Below are 16,916 nucleotides of genomic sequence, written 5' to 3' on the forward strand. Positions count from 1 at the left end.
GAGCCAGAATCTAGCTTTTCACGTTAATATGTATAGGTGAAATAATCAAAGAATATACCTACGTTCTGAGGACGCTGCTCTTAAAGAAAACCATACAGCATCATCATTTTATTAACAGACTCAATTACCTGGTACCGTCAATAGCATAAGTCCCTTAACAAAATGGGGTCTGTATTTAAAGGAGAAACTGTTAGCCTACTCAGAATTGGCCTACTGAATTTACTGTCCCCTTCCATCTAACATTTGTACTAGCTTTCTCTTTCCCTGCCCCCAAAGAGACACATCTCTCACTTTTCCTCCCAGTTAGACAGACCAAAATGGCTTCTGTTCTCTTACCTGCTTTTCCAACTAACAAGGTTCATCTGAACATGAAGGGTCCTGGATTCTTTGGCTTGCAAAACCCATATAGAGGTCCATATAGATTTAGAAGCAAATCTAAACTTAAAACCACAATTCTGTCAATTTCTAGAAATATAATATGGACTCCCAACCACTCACATTTCAGTAATGATGCAAATTTTGGACAAAAATAATAAAACAGATCCAATTCCTAAATATAGTCTCAGAAGTCCTCTGGAGGGGAGGGAATAATTTCAATACATATTGACATACTCAAATTCTTTATTAGTCTCTACATCTAAGGTTTACATTTTCAGGAATTTATTACCAGTGTTTGATGAAAAGGAAGTAGAGGCAAACAGTAAAAGCCTTTCTCAGTGTGAGAGTTGCCATGGAAACTAAGACTGAAATCAAAGTCACTGGACTGACTTATTTCTCACTGAACTTTTTAATTCATTAGTCCTTGCTGTCTTTTTATAGCTGTGCTTTCTTCTATAAGTTGCCTGACCCTTAGGTGTTCAAGTCTCCAATGAAAGACAATTTTGTCAAGTATAATATAGCTGTATCAAGTGACACAGTATTATGATGATAATAACTGTGTATTGAGCACATAACATGAGCCAGACATGATGCTAAGTATTTTACAAGCATTCTCTTTTTAATTATTTATCATTTGAAATAATACAGGTAATGAAAAAACAAATCTTATATTTTTATTGTTAATACATGTAACACACTAAATAAATAAGTGCCTGAAATATAGTAAATGCTCAGTAAATGTTATTATTGTCTTTTTTAGTTCAAACAACTACCCAACTTAAGGTTCATTTTTTTTCGATTCAGGGACATGAACTAAGGATGAAAGAGACTGTCACTTGCCTGTGGTTTCTCAGCTAATATAAGTGATAGAATTCTAACCCAGGTCTGTCTGATTCCCCCGAAGCCAAATTGTTAGAGATCTAAGAAGCTCTACAAATAAACTGATGGCAATTCTGAGTTATTTTTGAACTAGGTTCACAGAACTAAAGACTTAGAGGCTTTATCGATGCTCACTTAATTTTTTTCTCTAACTATTCAGTTACATCTTGACATTTTATTTTATAAGTAAGTACTTGGACTTGGAAGGCATAATGCTACTTTTCATATTAACACCTTTGATCTAGACTCACAGATTTTTGTTTTTGTTCTTGTTAAACTTCAGGCCAAGAAAAACAACAGAGGATCTTTGGAAGGAGACAGAGACCAAATTAAACAAAGCTCCATTCTGAAGGTTTTCTATGCTCCCAAATTCCATCATCACAAAAGTAATTCAATGATAGTTTCATTTCTTTATAAAATGAGTCCCTAGGCTCAGCAAACCCATTTGGCTACGGAAACAGACAACTGGGAATAGTTGGAGAATAAATTAATTCGTTTCAATTACAAACAAAAATATACTGTTATCTGAAGTTGGAAATGGAAAAACTCTGAAAACTACACAATTTCTTAGTCTAGAATTAAAATTCTTTTTAATAAGTTGCACTGTAAATTATCCCAATATTAGCTATTTGTACTTAGTAATGTGTACATCCCTTGAGGAAACACCACTCTGAAAACAAGTAACTTACAAACTCTTAGGGGTTGCTATTCTTTTCCCTGAGGAATGTTGACTTTTCTCAACTTCAGGCCTTATTTTCTATTCCTATTAAAATTCCTATTTTTCTCCCCCAAACCCTACTACTGCCAGAAGTATTGATAACAGAGTATTCAAAAGTACATTGAATTAAAAGAAAACACCCTTAAACTGTAGTCACAGTTGAAAAGCAATGAGTTTTTATGATGGGGAAACTAAGTCTCTGCTCCTCAGTATCTTCCAGGATGGATATAATCTGGAAACAGGAATATCGTGTGAACCATAGAAACCATTAACAACTGCAAATCTCTCATCCAGCTACTCTACTTTGGACACCCCTAGAGAAAAATAAAGATCTATCTCAATTAAGGTCAGAAGTTTCCTTCTCTCCTCTCCTGATAACTGTGTGAAGAAGCTCAAAGTCCCACCAAGCAGCAAAGTCTTGCCTAGAGTTAGAGCCAAACATTCTGTTAAAATGCACCTCACCTTCTGCCTGCTTCAACCTGTTCCCCAATGCCTATGCACGAACCCCTCTCCCCAGTGATGCGCATTTGGGAATGTGGTTGCTTCACATGCGTGATAAAGGAAGACTGCCACTTTAAATTGCCAGGAGAGAGAGTGAATCCATTGGCAGAACTCTTCTAGAATGAAAGTGAGAACTGAAAGTTTTCACGCTAGACACAGGTGTTCCTCTCATACCCAAAGTCTATCCATAGAAGAAAGCACTATTGTTGCTTGAAATATTGTCTCTGTGAATAATTCATCACATAAGAAAGAATAAAAGAAATTTTCATGCTATAAAAGAGAATTTGTATAACTCACAGAAAAATCCATCTTGTGATTAATAGTACAGACACATTTGGGACAAGCAGATGTTCAGTCAGTTGACAAATATCTCTAGAAGAGCTGGCCAGTTAGCTCAGTTGGTTAGAGAGCAGCGTTATAACACCAATGTCCAGGGTTCAGATTCCCGTACCAGCCAGCCACCAAAATAAATAAATAAATAAATAAATAAATAAATATTTAAAAAACTAAACCAAATTTTTTCTTTTTTTTCTTTTTTTTTTTTCCAGCTAGCTGGTACAGGGATCGAACCCCGGACCTTGGTGTTACCAGCACCACGATCTAAACAACTCAGCTAACTGGCCAGCCCCCAGATAAGCAGAATTGACTGAGTTGTAACTCTTCCATCCACGAGGCATTTACAACCCAAAAGGATCCCTCACCCTTCTAACCTAGTAGCATATGCTATCTAGTATTCACTTGACAATCAATCAATACTTGGCCTTGTGATATGTCTTATAATGTTTGCTTCAGGGATTACTTAACCACTGCAGTTTTGTCTTGCATATTTATTTTTCACAAGTTTTCATTTTATTTCCTAATTATATTATAAAGTCTCTGAAGACAAGGACCAGTCATCACCACTGTAGCCTCTGTAGTCCTAGTACCATTCCCTTAATGTGACTAAGCAATGGAGCCAGATTAGTGATCAATGATTAGTAACCTCTGTCCATAGTTCAAAATCTGAGGAAATGGTTACTCTGGCTAGAGAAAGTATAATTTTCTAGACTTTTGAGATTCAAAATCTGTACTACAACATGGTGTTTACGACTGCCTGGGGTTTTACCATTTACTTCATGACACTGGTCCAGTTACTTAACCTCTTTGTGCCACATTTTCCTTACGTGTAAAATGAAGATAATAATGGCATGTTTATCATAGATAAGATTGCTGTGAATATGAAATGTGAAAATACAAATTAATTGGTCAAGACATGTCACATAGTAAAGGACCAATAAATCTTAGCTATAATAATTTATTTTATGTACAAAAGGGTCCATGTGACTCCTAGGGTGAAGATCCAAGTTTGAGAGTTAGCTATGAAAAAATAAAAACATTTTCCTGTGTAGATACCAATCGCACCTAGCAACAAGACAAACTAAACTCTTGACATCACAGTCCAATGAATTATGAGTGTCCCTCATTTTCCCAAAACCTTGCAACACAATTAACACACTGTAAACAATCAACTTATGTGAGAGTGATAATAGAACAGAAAGGGGCCATTGCCTTGGACGATACTTGACAAGAGACCCAAGCACAACCTCACCCTTCTGTCTCATCCTTCCAGTTTCTCCGAACAAGCAGGTTGGAAGGCATTCCTAGCAGGTTCACCCCACCATTTCTCAGCACATAGAGACCAAAACAAAGAAGAGAAAGAACAACAACAAATGTTCCTTATCTCTTCTGTCCAGTCAGTTCTTCCTAGAACCTCCCTCATCTAACCCGTTATTATCCACACCCCAGGAAAAAGTGCGATAGATGACAAGAAACCATGCATACATGTATGCAGTGACCATGCACACGCCCCTTCTGTTTGCTACACACCACTAGCCTGGCCATCCATTGATATGAGCCAAGAGTTACCTCACTGCCTCTCCCTCTGGCAACACAGGGCCAGAAGATAATGAAGGAAAAGGATCTAGCAAGAGTTAAATGACCACTACAGGTGAAAGACTGAAATAGAAAATGTTCATCTTTGGGACCTGTTGTATACCCTTCATCCGTGTCTACTCTCCCAGATGGCTCTGGAGACAGAGTCTTTTTATTACCTTCTGACTGTCTCCAGATGCAAGTGGCCATCATAGCTCACGCACTCCTCGGCAGCTGCCTCCTTAGCCCCATCTTGAACCACTTCCATACATCCACACTCCATGTCAGATGAATCTTCTGAAAAAACAAGTCTAATCCCACCCACTTTTGTTTCTAATTCATTAACTAGACCTACATCATTCTAACACGCATTATAGTTATGTGTGCATGTGTCATACCTCTTCCAATAATCTGTAATCATGTGAGGACCTAAATTTCTTACCCATCTTAAAGAATCTTCACTCATTTATTCAAAAAAATTTGTAATAAACACATGTTATGAACCAGGCACTACACTAGCCCCTAGAGAGATGAGTCAGGCTGTTTGTTCCCTTCAATTTGTCTAAAATCTATTGAGCGGGGGGAAAGGCAGCAGGAGTTACAGCCATGTAAATAGAAAATTGTAAAACACAGAATTATTTACATATTATAATATAATTGCAATATATAATATATTATGATTGCACAGGCACAACTTAATGAAGAATCACATGGAAGGGACTGCTACTAAACTCTTGAGCAGATCAAGAAAGTAGTGTCTTCTCGGAAGTAGTAGTGTCTAAACTGATACCTGAGCATAAGCAGGTGTATATGAAGAACTGAACACTATAAACCGTCCATAAGACTGGAGCTGTAGCAAAGGATAAGCCTTGAGAAACATATGGGGACCAGATCATAAAAGGGCTTTTGAGCAACATTAAAGTGTTTGAAGTTTATCTTGAAGGCATTGAATTAATTTAATAAGATGCGTGATATAATCAGAAGGGTACTTCAAAATGACCACTCTGACAAGTGTAGCAGTCATTCAAATGTCTGTTGAACACATGAATAGTTGGGATATAAGCACAACAAAAAATATTTCAGGAATTAAGAAAATAGAGAAATCAGTGAATCAGTGCTGGCATGGTGCCCCCAAAAGAATGGAAGAGTTTATGGCAGAGTTTAACTGGGCTTTTTAAAAACATAGAAAATAAAATTAAATTAAACTTAAAAAATTTAAAAAATTTAAAGAAAAACATAGATTTTGCATCAGCCAGTTAGCTCAGTTGGTTAGAGCAAAATACGAATAACACCAAGGTCCAGGGTTCGATTCCTGTACCCGCCAGCCACCAAAAAAATTTAAATGCAGTTTGATAGGGTGACTCAAGGAAAAGAAGAACATTCCACCCAGAGGCAAGAAGGGTCCGAGGAAGATGATGAGCTAAGAAATGGTTGAACAAAAGCATAAGGAGAATTCATAGAACAGTTTAGTGGACGTGAAGCTGGAGAAGTAAGTTGACACAGGGGAGCAGGGATTTGAATGCCAGGCTCATGATTTAGACTTCACCAGCCAAGAAACAAATCATGATGGGTTTCTGGGGAAAAAAAGAGTATTGCCTTAGGAAGAGTGAATATGAATTGAGAGAGGTTAAAAACAGGGTTCAGGCAACCAGGTGGTGGTAGGAATGTGAAAGGAAAAAATGTGCCACAGGAGATAGGCTGCAAGATGTACATCAAAGTAAGAAAGAGTTAGGAGAGAAGCAAAAGTGTAAGGCTGAGGGATAGTGTGAAACAAAGGTTGCCTCCACGTCAACCTGCCACACTCACTCACACACTTCCAGCACCCCCACTAACCCTTCCCCAGAGCCTGATTATTTGAATGGAGGCATTTCCAGCCGCTTAGTGTGATCATTTGGAAAATGAGAATCTTTGCTTTTATCAGGCTTTTTAACAGTGTCTACACTTAAGAATTTGGAGGTAAGGTATTTGGGAAGAGGAAATGAAGGAAAGGGAGCATTTGGAGAATAAGTAAGGCACATCTGAACAAACAAAAGGCAGCAATGAGGCCATTCTTAAATCCTCTAAACTAATAACCCAGGAGTATTATGACATTTGGGGTTTCCCTCTGTATTCTGGAAACTCCCCTCAATAGATCAGACTTACTTCCCATCAGGGGGGCCCCAGAGATCCATTTGGCTTAAAGGGCTCCCTCCTCTTTGCTCTTTGGGACTGTCTTTTCTACCTCTTTGTACCCTCAGTAGCTATAAAAAGCAAAACAATAAACTCAATTGTTCTATTGTTTCCAGTTTGAGCTCAGGTCACTTTCGTTTCCCAAAACAACAAGTTAATTTAATAGTACTTAGGGATACTGAAAAAAATATTAGAAAACCTTCCAAAGTTGTCTAACAAAGCTCCAGAGTTCAGTAGTCTATTACATAAGAGAAGCTGACCTTTAATAAATATCACGGCCCTCATCCAAAGGAACAATGTCACTCGCAGGTAGATCTTGTAGAAGATTCAATAAACTCCCGGCCCACAGAAGCAAATTCTATTTTCTCAGCCTTTTTCAAAGTCAAAAAATCAAATTTCTCCCAATAGACCCATACGTTGTTTATTCTACTCTCTTGCAGGTGAGGAAACTAAAGTTGCATTCTTTAAGGTATGGAGACATTATTAATGGCCCTAAATTTTACTCCAAATTGGACAGTTTCATGCTGGAGCATAAAAATGCCTTGGCTCACGTTCATCAATTACCAGAAAATTAATGGATACCTCCATCTCAGCATTTCGTTTGTCATCACTTAACCAATGATTGTTTTTTCATTAGGACTTTTTAGAAGATCAAATAGATGTTTGTTAGGCCTGATAACTGGTAAATTTTCCTTAGCTTCCCTTTGTTTCCAAGCTAATTACGGGCTTCTTCCTGTCTCTTTCAGATGCCCACAGAGGCTATAATGAGGGTAGTTAAATACACAAATACTAGAATGAGAAATAAGGTGTCAATACACATATAATTTACCCATTGAGACATCCTACCTACTAGAATCATATTGAGAATCCTACTGAGAATCATATTGCCAGTAAACTGAACCAATTTTTCTAAATAACTGAGGCATATTTTCCAGTGTTTTTGCAAGTGTGGCTTGGGGGTCTTTCACCCCTTTAAAATTCATCAGCACCTCCAGTCACTGCAAGATAAGGAGATCATGTAAGTCAGAACAGCATGTAGGCTACAGATATGCAGCTTCAAGTCAAGTCTCAATGCTTCTTTCCAAGCATATGACCACACCTACCTAAAAATACTGGAGTCAGCGCAGCAGTTTCCCCTACTTAAAAAGAAGAGAATGCAACTAGCCAGAGAATACTTAGGAAGTTATTTGCTTTATTTTCTAAAATATCAGTATAATATTTTGACATTTTAATTTTCCCAACATATCATTTCTCAGATTTTAAGCCAAATATAATACCGGGCCAGAACTGGAACTATAGACAGTTTACTAAAGAACATGCATAAAAGGACCACAAAACCGTTATAGTTGAGTCAAAGCCCAATCACTTCTGATATTTCACAGCATCAGAAAGTCACACTTCTTGATTACTGTATTTTTCATCCAGGTAAGATACTCCTAATAAAAATAATACTAACCTACCTATAATAGCATTAACAAGGAATTTATCTGATAAAAGTTTCCCTAACTGTAATCTAAGGTCAGATTCATTAAGAAACACCATAAGAATGGAATATATTCGCAGTATACAGCATTTCCCAAACATCTTGGACCACAAAAACTCTATGTAACAAGCTAACATCTCCCAAAAGTGACAATATGTTAAACACTGCATTCTGATATTCAACATCGGTTGTCAATGGGACAGAAATAGAAGTAAAAAAAATCAAAGCACTGAGTTAACTGAGTTTATAAAAGGGAGGGTTTGAAAGCAGGCAGAAAGCACACTTTGTCTACTTCACAATTTTAAGAAATAGCCAAACACAGAATATTTATTATGGAAATAACTAGTAATCTATATCTTTTTGAAATTTGACCTTTATGCTTACCTACAGGTATGATCTTTAATGGCTCCTAGGTAGTTCAACACTGTCCTTAAGCACAAGTTATTACCAAATGCCTAGATAATGCTGTGTACATGTACTGAGAAATCTATTTTTTATTTTGAATTAATTTTAGAATCAAACACTTGGCCTAACATATTACAAACTAACCCAGTCTATAACACCAAGGTCAAGGGTTCGGATCCCCGTACTTGCCAGCCACCAAAACTAAAAAATAAAAATATAACAATATAAATAAACCCAGTCTGCAACCAACTAGATCACCAAACTATGATCTTGGTCTCAAGGCCTCCTCAGTTTCCCCATCTTCACAATAGGCTTTTCAACTCTAAATGCCTAATGTAATGTACACAGGAGCCAGAACTACATTATACCGCATTTTTAAATGGCAGAGGTTACCGACCGGCAACATTTGAGGTTGGCACGTGACATCTTCTTCCTTGCTAACTTTGTAGCAAGTGTGCAAGCTGCTATCTTTCTGGGAAGATTTAAGTATGCCATTCCTGTCTAAAAAGTATCTCAGGGTGGCTTCACGCTCTCAACTACTTCCTAAACTTTTCTGTAAAATATTATAACTACAAGCGTCTTACCTCTCAGCTCATTAGGCATAAAACTGCTATTTCTGGCTGCCAAATCCTTTAACACCACTAGCTCTTTCACTTTGGCTAACCAGCCCGGTCAAAGTGAATCAAGTGCCACCAATCAGTTACCGCCTCATACTTGAAAAATGTAACAAAATTATCCGCCCCCCCCCCCCCCCCAAAAAAAAACGGTTCATATACAAACGGGAGTCTGTGGACACCCACACTACAGAAGTGCTGCCCGGGTCGGCCGGCCGTACCTGGTTGAAGTGCAGTTGGCCGAGCTCCGGGGCGCCCTCTCGGGGGGCGGCTCCCAGCTGCTCCAGCAGGCGCCCGAGCTGCGCCGCCGACAGGCTCCGATTCGCGCCGAACACACCCAGCACATCCTCGCTGAAGGCGAGCTCGGGCCCCTCCGCCGCGCCTCCGAAGCCGGCGGCCGCCAGCAGCAGCAGCCCAGCCACTGCCTGGCCCGGGGCCATCCTGGCCGGGGCTGCCCCTCGAGGGCCCACGACTGGCTGGCGCGCACAGGGACGCGCGCGGGCGCACCGAAGTTCGTACCCAAGGGCGCGCGGGTCAGGCGTCGGCGCAGGTCCCAGTCAGCGGTGGCGCCGGGCGCCCCTGGTCCTCCGCCGCCTTCGAAAGAGAAGCAGCCCGCGACCCGCGGGGCATTGAAGTGGCAGCGCAGCCGGGGGAAGCGATAGGCACAATGGGCCCCCCTGGGCCTCCTGGAGAGCCTGAGATAAAGGGGACAAAGGGGGACAGAGATAAAGGCCACCGGGCCACCAGCTGGCCGGCCCCAGGAACGCTGCGTGGCCGGAGCCCTCGAACGACCGGCTGGGCATGGGGCCAGGAGAGCTGGGTTTGCAGACGTCCCAGGATTTGCGTACAGTGTGGTGACACACGCTCCTCCCGGATATAAAGCCCCAAACCACGCCACTTCTTAGGAGGAACTAAAACTACACTAACTATAGAACCCCACCTCCCTTTCCTGTCCTTCTGCTTTATTCCCTCCGCAGCAAACTTAGAAGGGGTGAGACGTGCAATCCGCAAGGAGCTGCAGGAAACGGCTCCTTTGGAGAGTCCTGGGGTTCTCTTCACTGGGCTTGGCAAGTTAATAGGAAGGACTCGCTAGCCTCTCACCTCTCCTGTCTGACTCTGCGTCTTTCTCTTTGTGTGTCTACGTGAGTGAGTGAGTCAGTCAGTCTCTCTCCCTCTCTCTCCTTTAACTCCGGAAGGTCCGATGTGCTGTGAAACTCTGCGATCGGGCCCTGAGCCCTTTACAGATAAAAGGAGGAGGGCCCTGTCCCCGCCTCTGTAGCACGTGGTGACACACTTCCCCAACCTGAACTTCCGCGCGTGTCCACGCCGGGGCGCAGAGACGCTGACCTTGCCTCTGCCTGCTGCTTCCCAGCCTCAGCCGTTCCCGCTCCCCACCCTCACCCCTGAGAGTTATCTGGATGCCACCTCCATGTCGGGGTCCCTAGTCCCCTTTCTGGTCTCCTGGCCCACCTCTTTGTAACCTTGATGAAATTAACTTCCTGGAATGGAGTCTGGAAGCACTTGCATTGTCTACGAGATTAACGAGAATTTTATTTTATTTTATTTTTTATTTTTGGATCGCACTTCTTAAAATCAAAGGAGACAGAGGAAATCAAATCTGTAGTGTGGTGACGGGCTAGCTGAGCCAGCACTGCCCAAACTGGCCCTTCCTGACGGGATATCCGCAGATCAGAAGGAATGTTTATTTGTTCAGATGAGGATTCAAGAAAAGCTGACTTAGGTGGGTTCAACAGGTTTGTGTAAAGTAAATGTGGTGTGTGAGGGCAAAGATTGAATCTGGTGGATATAATTGTCCAGAAATAAATGAAACTATGCTTCACTGTTAGATGGCTAAGGGCAACAAGGAATTCAAAGTGTGCTGTTCTTGACTTTCATCAGTAGAATGCCTGCATAGGCACATTTAAAACAGCACATTTAAAAGATACACCAAGTCCAGACAAGAGCAAGGAAATCGGGAAGGAGAAAGAATCTCACTTTCCTATAAGGAAGAAAGAGACAGGGAGAGAAAATTCCAGGAGGATGAGAATATACGTGGACACAGCTGAGGGGCTGTCAAATACAAAGTTTAACTATCTATTGTATCAAACTCCAGAGAGCAGAAGGCAGCACTAACAGGGCGAGGTGACCACCAGGAAGGTTTCTGCAGAATTACAAGGTGCAGCTGCTTTGGTAGATAGTGATTTTCCATGATTGAAAGTGATTCAAATCCACAGGCCCTAGGTGACCAGCTATAAGTATATGGTAGAAGGATTCCTGCCTAGAAGGGAAATGAACTAAATGATCTTGATGGTGTGTTCCTTCCAATTATAAAATCTGTACATTTTTAAATATTAATTTACAGAATTACATTGACGTTCAGAAGTCAATGTCACAGTTAAGCTCTTAAATCACTCAGCTGGTGGGACTCTTCAAACTTTCATTATATTTTTAAATATAGTTTGCTGCCTGTTTTCCTTTTGACCTCTGTGGCTCAAGGTGATTTGAGGATATTAATAAACACTCTAAATGGCTCATCTGTACACAGCAAGTTGTTCATTTCCAGCTTGTCTGCAACTAAATTTGTTGACAAGGGGTTGGATTTTCAACAAACATAAATGGGTTTTAAATAATACAGATTTCAGATTGTGGATTTTTTGAAAATATAATTTATGTATCTGTCATTTATGTCTATCCACATACATTTTTCCAGAACATCACCCCAAAAGACAATTAACAATAAAATAAATTGTTAATTTATTAACCTGCTCTGCAACTTTACCAAGTACAGTTAACATAATGAACATAATGCAAGCATGCAATTAAGAGAAAGAATTAAGAAAATTGCAAGTTACTAACTACCAAATAGGTAAGGCTAATTTCTAGATCTTCCACTCTTATAAACTATAATCACCAAAGTACTACTCAAATAATGTTTTAGAAACCAAAATATGGCATTCTCTTAGCAATATCATTACTGAAGAAAAAAACTTCCAATTTAAAATATAAAGTATAATGTATAAAATATATTATCTTCAAAATTTGCCTTAAAGGTCAAATAGTTTTAAATGATAATATGAGGGTAGCTTACCAGCCTGCCCCCCCCCCAAAAAAAACGAGGGTAGCATGGCAAAAACACTGGCCAGGATATTGAAAGATGTCCTTTCTATTTCTGACTCAGACACTTGGGAAACCTGGGAAAGTCACTTGACCTAACCAGCATTCAGTTCTCTCATCTATAAAACAAGGAAATCACAGAAGAATGTTAAGTATCCATGCCTGCCTTTTTATTTCTAAATGTCTAATTTGGAAGTCATTCATCAGAACAAGACATGAAACACCTAGAAGAAAAATAAGAGTGAAATTCTCCAGTTGAAAGGACAGTTAACTTCACATTTTAACTTTTTCTAATAGCTTCAAATTTTTCTCAGTCCAAATCTTTTATTAAGTCAAATAAGGAGCTAATTTGCCTCTTTTAAACTTTTTCATGCATGCATTTCTCTGTGGAAGGACTAATAAAGAAATCTGAAAGAAGGCACATCCCTTTCTCTTCTTCCCTGTTCCTTCTCTTTCTTTCCCTCTAGTATGAAATCTGTGAGGTACAGCATAGCACAGCAGTGTCTGTGTGGAGGGGAGCCTCAGTGGCCCAAACAGGGGAAAAGGATATACAGATATGAGGTGTTGGAGCCAAGAAAGAGATTCCCAAAACGAAGGCCTCAGAAGCAGCATCAAAAGCAAGGTTTTCCTCTGAACTTCTGCCCTCCTGTCTCTCAGCACCATTCTTCCTGAGGCAAGCCACAGAAACACGAATCCCTCCTCCCCAAGACAGGTTTTAGATATACTCTAATCCTTCCCCCCGCCTTTTGGTCTGAGAGCTGACCAAAAAGAAAATCTCTGACTACCATGTCTGATTTTGGTCATAAGACCCCCATTCCAGAAAGGGTCCTGCCCCATACCCTAGAGGAATGAATGCTACACAGAGAGACCAAGAAGAATCTGAACAAGACCTGTTTAGGCCTTGCTGGGTTTCCCCACTCAATCTCTTAGTATTAGATCACTCTTTTTTTTTTGGTGTCTGGTCAGTAAGGGGATAGAACCCTCAACCTTGGTGTTGTCAGCACCATGCTCTACCAACTGAGCTAACCAGCCAGCCCCAGCTAATACTTTTCTTGTCCAATCACATTTCTACGTGGCTGTGCCTGCCTCATAGAACCTAAGCATAAAAATGGACAATTTTCCCTATATCTTTGGGTCTTCATTCTGAAGGCTCCCAAGTTATGTAAAGTACGATATAATAAAATTTGTTGTGCATTTCTTCATATTAATTTGTTTGTTAGGTGATTTTTCAGAGAACCTTCAGGGGGTTGAGGGGGATGTCTTCCGTTGGCCCCTACAAAGGGAAACTCAGTGTGGGCAGTCAGAGCCCAAGCAGAGTCATGAAAGTGTCCAGATTGGGAAAGGGAGACTGAAAATCAGAGGAAGGGTGTGTGCATGCCTCCCAGCACAGAGTATCAGAGCCCAGGTGTGATGAGGGGACCATCCTTCCTAGCATGTTTTGTCAGAGCCTAAGCCAGAAGAGGAGGGTGTCCACAGAAAGCGCTGGTCTGATCTGAGTGTCAGAGCCCAAGCAAAGAGTGGTGGGGCCCATGGACGCAGGGGAGAGAGAGAAAGGCAGCCAGCATGAGAGGCAGCCTGTATGAGTGAGAGATGAGGCATCCGTGATTGATGGGGCCAGGCACAAGATGTCAGAGATGGACGAGGGGGAAAAAGGTGACCCTGAGACAGCAGCATAAGGTGTCAGAGTCTGTGCAGTGAGGAGGGGAGCCTGGCTGGGTGTGTCAGAACCCATGTAGGGTGAGGAGATACGGGGGGAAAGGGATGGCAGCAGAAAGAGTTGTTATGTATAAGGGGATTCATTTAATAACTAAATATATTCAAGATTATAATAGCCAGTTTTCTCATTGTCACAGAAGGGAGTTGCGAATATGGAGAGGGAGAAAACTAGAATGAGCACTATGGGCTTGGGTTGGAACTGGCGATATCAGTATCAATTCATGGCTTCCAGTATAGAAACAGATAGTTATAAATATAGTTGTGAATAATTCCTAGCTCTGTCCACTGAAAGGCCCTGGGAATGACATTCTAGTAGCAGTGAGCATAACTAGGGCACTAAGCTTGGCTTCTCAATACTGTTCTACACTGAATGGAACCAGGGCTCCTTAGAAAAAGGGCTGATTCCAGGACTGCTCAGGCAGAGAACAAGATTAACCTGGAATTTCTTGTTGTGCCTGCAAGCAAGGAAATGGTCAAAGAATGTAGGAAATACATATGAAGTTATTCTGGGATAATGGAGCATCAGATTCACTCTAAAATGGTTCAGGAGGAAAAAACAACTTTTTACTGTGCTTGCAACTTTTCTGTAAGTTCATAATTGCTTCAAAAATTTTTTTTTTAAATTGAGTACTAATAAGGAAATGAAAAAGAAAGTTTCTGAAACAAATTAATTGCAATTAAAGCAAAAATTTTGCTAAAATACCAACTTGATAATTTTTGGTGAAATTAATTTACTTGTCAATACATATGTTTAGTATTTACATCACAGTTTACAATGTCTAGGAATACAAGAGTTAAAAGATACACCTGGTTTTACCTTTAGGAAGCTTGTAGTTACAGGTTAGAGAGAAGTGAGATGGTTGCTTAGTGGAGATTTTAAAAGTTGTGTTGGAGAAATAAGGAGCCCCTGTGTCTGCAGATTATAGCGAGCAAATGATTCACAGAGCAGGTAATCCTTGAGCTTGGAAGGATAAGTAGAAGTTTGACAGAAAAACAAGGAGGGGAAGCACATTCCAAGTAATGCAAAATAAAAAGCCCTGAGAGGCCTGAGAGCGCAAGGAGAACTGCAGGAGATTTCTTGGAACTGGAGCGTCTGGAGCGTCTGCAGCAGAAAGGTGGGATTTGGCAGAATCAGGAAAGGCCTCAAAGCTCCACTGTGTCTAAGATGTCTTTATGTGGTGATGCTCCAAAAGATTCCTTATGATCATCTGCAATAAAAAAAAAAAAAAAATCCCCTTCATGAATTTAAACTTCCTTTTTCCTGTATTATCAGTATCAAATAATATTAATCCTTTATTATTACAAATATGCCACACCTAAATTTCTCAAATGAGAACAGTATAGTGACTCTTTCCAGATTATATATGTCTATCAGCCATCAATACCAGAGACAGTATAGGTAGGAGTCATATTTTTGCAAGGCCTCTCCAAACTTGATTCCTAATCTATAAAATGGGGATTAAAATAATATCTGCTCAATTTACGTCACTGAATAACTGTGAAAGTCAGATGTGATAAGGTGTGTGGAAAACCCTTTATCCATTAACTACTGTAGGTGCAGGTATTAGTATAAGCTAATATGGTGGGGTAACTGGACCTGTGTGATAAGCCTAGCAAACTGCCAGTGGGAAATAGACAAGAACAACCAAGAACTTCCTGGAACAAAGGCGACTCTATACCTAATAAAACTCTTGAGGATTTTTCCAGAAAATTAAAGCACTACTCAGAAATGGAAAGAGCTATAGATAACATCAAGTCAAATCTGGTTTTTGGGGGGGTAAGGAAAAGAAAGCTTAGGAGAGTTAAGTGTCCAAGTGAGGTAACACATTTAGACTGGAAAATAGCCCAACCCTGTCTTTTTCTGTTTTGCCACCACAAAACAAACACCAGTCAGTGTCTCGAGGATAATACCCTTGTGACTTTAATTTGATTGAGTAAATGAAACGGGAAATTATACTAACCTATGTTGTCCCTAACTCTTCTTCTTCATCTGTTTTCTTTAATTCTTGTCTAATGTGCCAATATCCCCAGCCCTTTTGCTCCCATTTCAGCTTGGCTCACCCAGCAGTACAGTACCTCACTGTAGTTTCTCTGCTTTACACTTCTATAATTTTTTAAGACATTCTTAGAATTTTGGGGAAAATGATATATATTAACATGGAAAGATGTTGAACCAATTAATGAAAAAAGTAAAAGGCGGAAAGAATATGTTGTAAAACCATATAAACAACCGTGGGGTGGGGGGGTGGGTGTTTGCACTTCATTCAGAAAGTTCTGGAAGAATATGCACGTAGCTGTTTAGAGTGTTTTCCTTCTAAATAAGTTTGAGGACAGGAGATTCAAAGGGGGAAAATAACACCTTTCCCTGGACAGAAGAATGAGGGAAATGTAACTTTTCTTTATACCCTTCTATTGTATTTAAATTTTTCAAAAGGTGTATTTTACTTTTATAATTAAAGAAACAAAAAGTTATCAAAATGTAGATGGTGGGAGAAGTCTGGGTAGTCTCTAAACTGGGAAGAGGGATAGTAAGAGTCAGTCCCTGTGTCTCCATGTGCTGACAAGGACAGGAAGATCTGACACTGTGGGGCCGGCAGGCTTCTTTATCACAGAAGGCTAACAAAACTAGTTTAGATTAATTTAAAAATAAAAAGCCCTGGAAAGCATCCAACTCCTTTCAAACTCCTTTCACTCTGTTCACTTTGTGCGTCCTGAATAGCCCCGGGTCTTTGGTGGGGAATGGGGCAAGCTGGGTGGCAGGCATGAATCATTCTCCACGAAAGAGGCATATCCAGTACCTCAGCTCTCCCAACTCCTACAGATCACAGTTCCAAAGCTTGATTGAAATTGAGCTTCTGGGAAATGTGATCATGTGAAAACAATTAAAAATTTTGTTTTCAAGATAAGAACTTGGTACAATGCTTCTCCTTAGACAAGTTTATGAAATGAAACTGACAAGGAACTCTTTTCTGCTCTGGGTTCTCAATCCCTTAGTACAGAGACCCACACCCTCTTCTCTCCCCTTTCC

At 40.3% G+C, this 16,916-nt stretch overlaps 1 protein-coding gene and 1 non-coding gene across 2 annotated transcripts in view; both read right to left on the bottom strand.

Annotated features, from left to right (window-relative positions):
- The window catches only part of SLC39A8 (solute carrier family 39 member 8), a 71,181-nt gene extending 60,920 nt beyond the window's left edge, over positions 1 to 10,261 (bottom strand). Inside the window, exons 1-2 of the mRNA XM_063107988.1 lie at positions 10,160 to 10,261; positions 9,280 to 9,753 (exon numbers count right to left, since the gene is read on the bottom strand). Coding sequence (XP_062964058.1) covers positions 9,280 to 9,498 — 219 coding nt within the window. The 5' untranslated portion in view covers positions 9,499 to 9,753; positions 10,160 to 10,261. The remainder of the gene's footprint in view (positions 1 to 9,279; positions 9,754 to 10,159) is intronic.
- Positions 10,262 to 13,131: 2,870 nt separating this feature from the next.
- Positions 13,132 to 13,204, bottom strand: TRNAV-GAC (transfer RNA valine (anticodon GAC)). Its single transcript has one exon. It is a non-coding gene; the product is annotated as a tRNA-Val (tRNA).
- Positions 13,205 to 16,916: the final 3,712 nt, after the last annotated feature.

This window comes from Cynocephalus volans, chromosome 9, assembly GCF_027409185.1.
Source record: "Cynocephalus volans isolate mCynVol1 chromosome 9, mCynVol1.pri, whole genome shotgun sequence".
Classification (NCBI taxonomy): domain Eukaryota; kingdom Metazoa; phylum Chordata; class Mammalia; order Dermoptera; family Cynocephalidae; genus Cynocephalus; species Cynocephalus volans.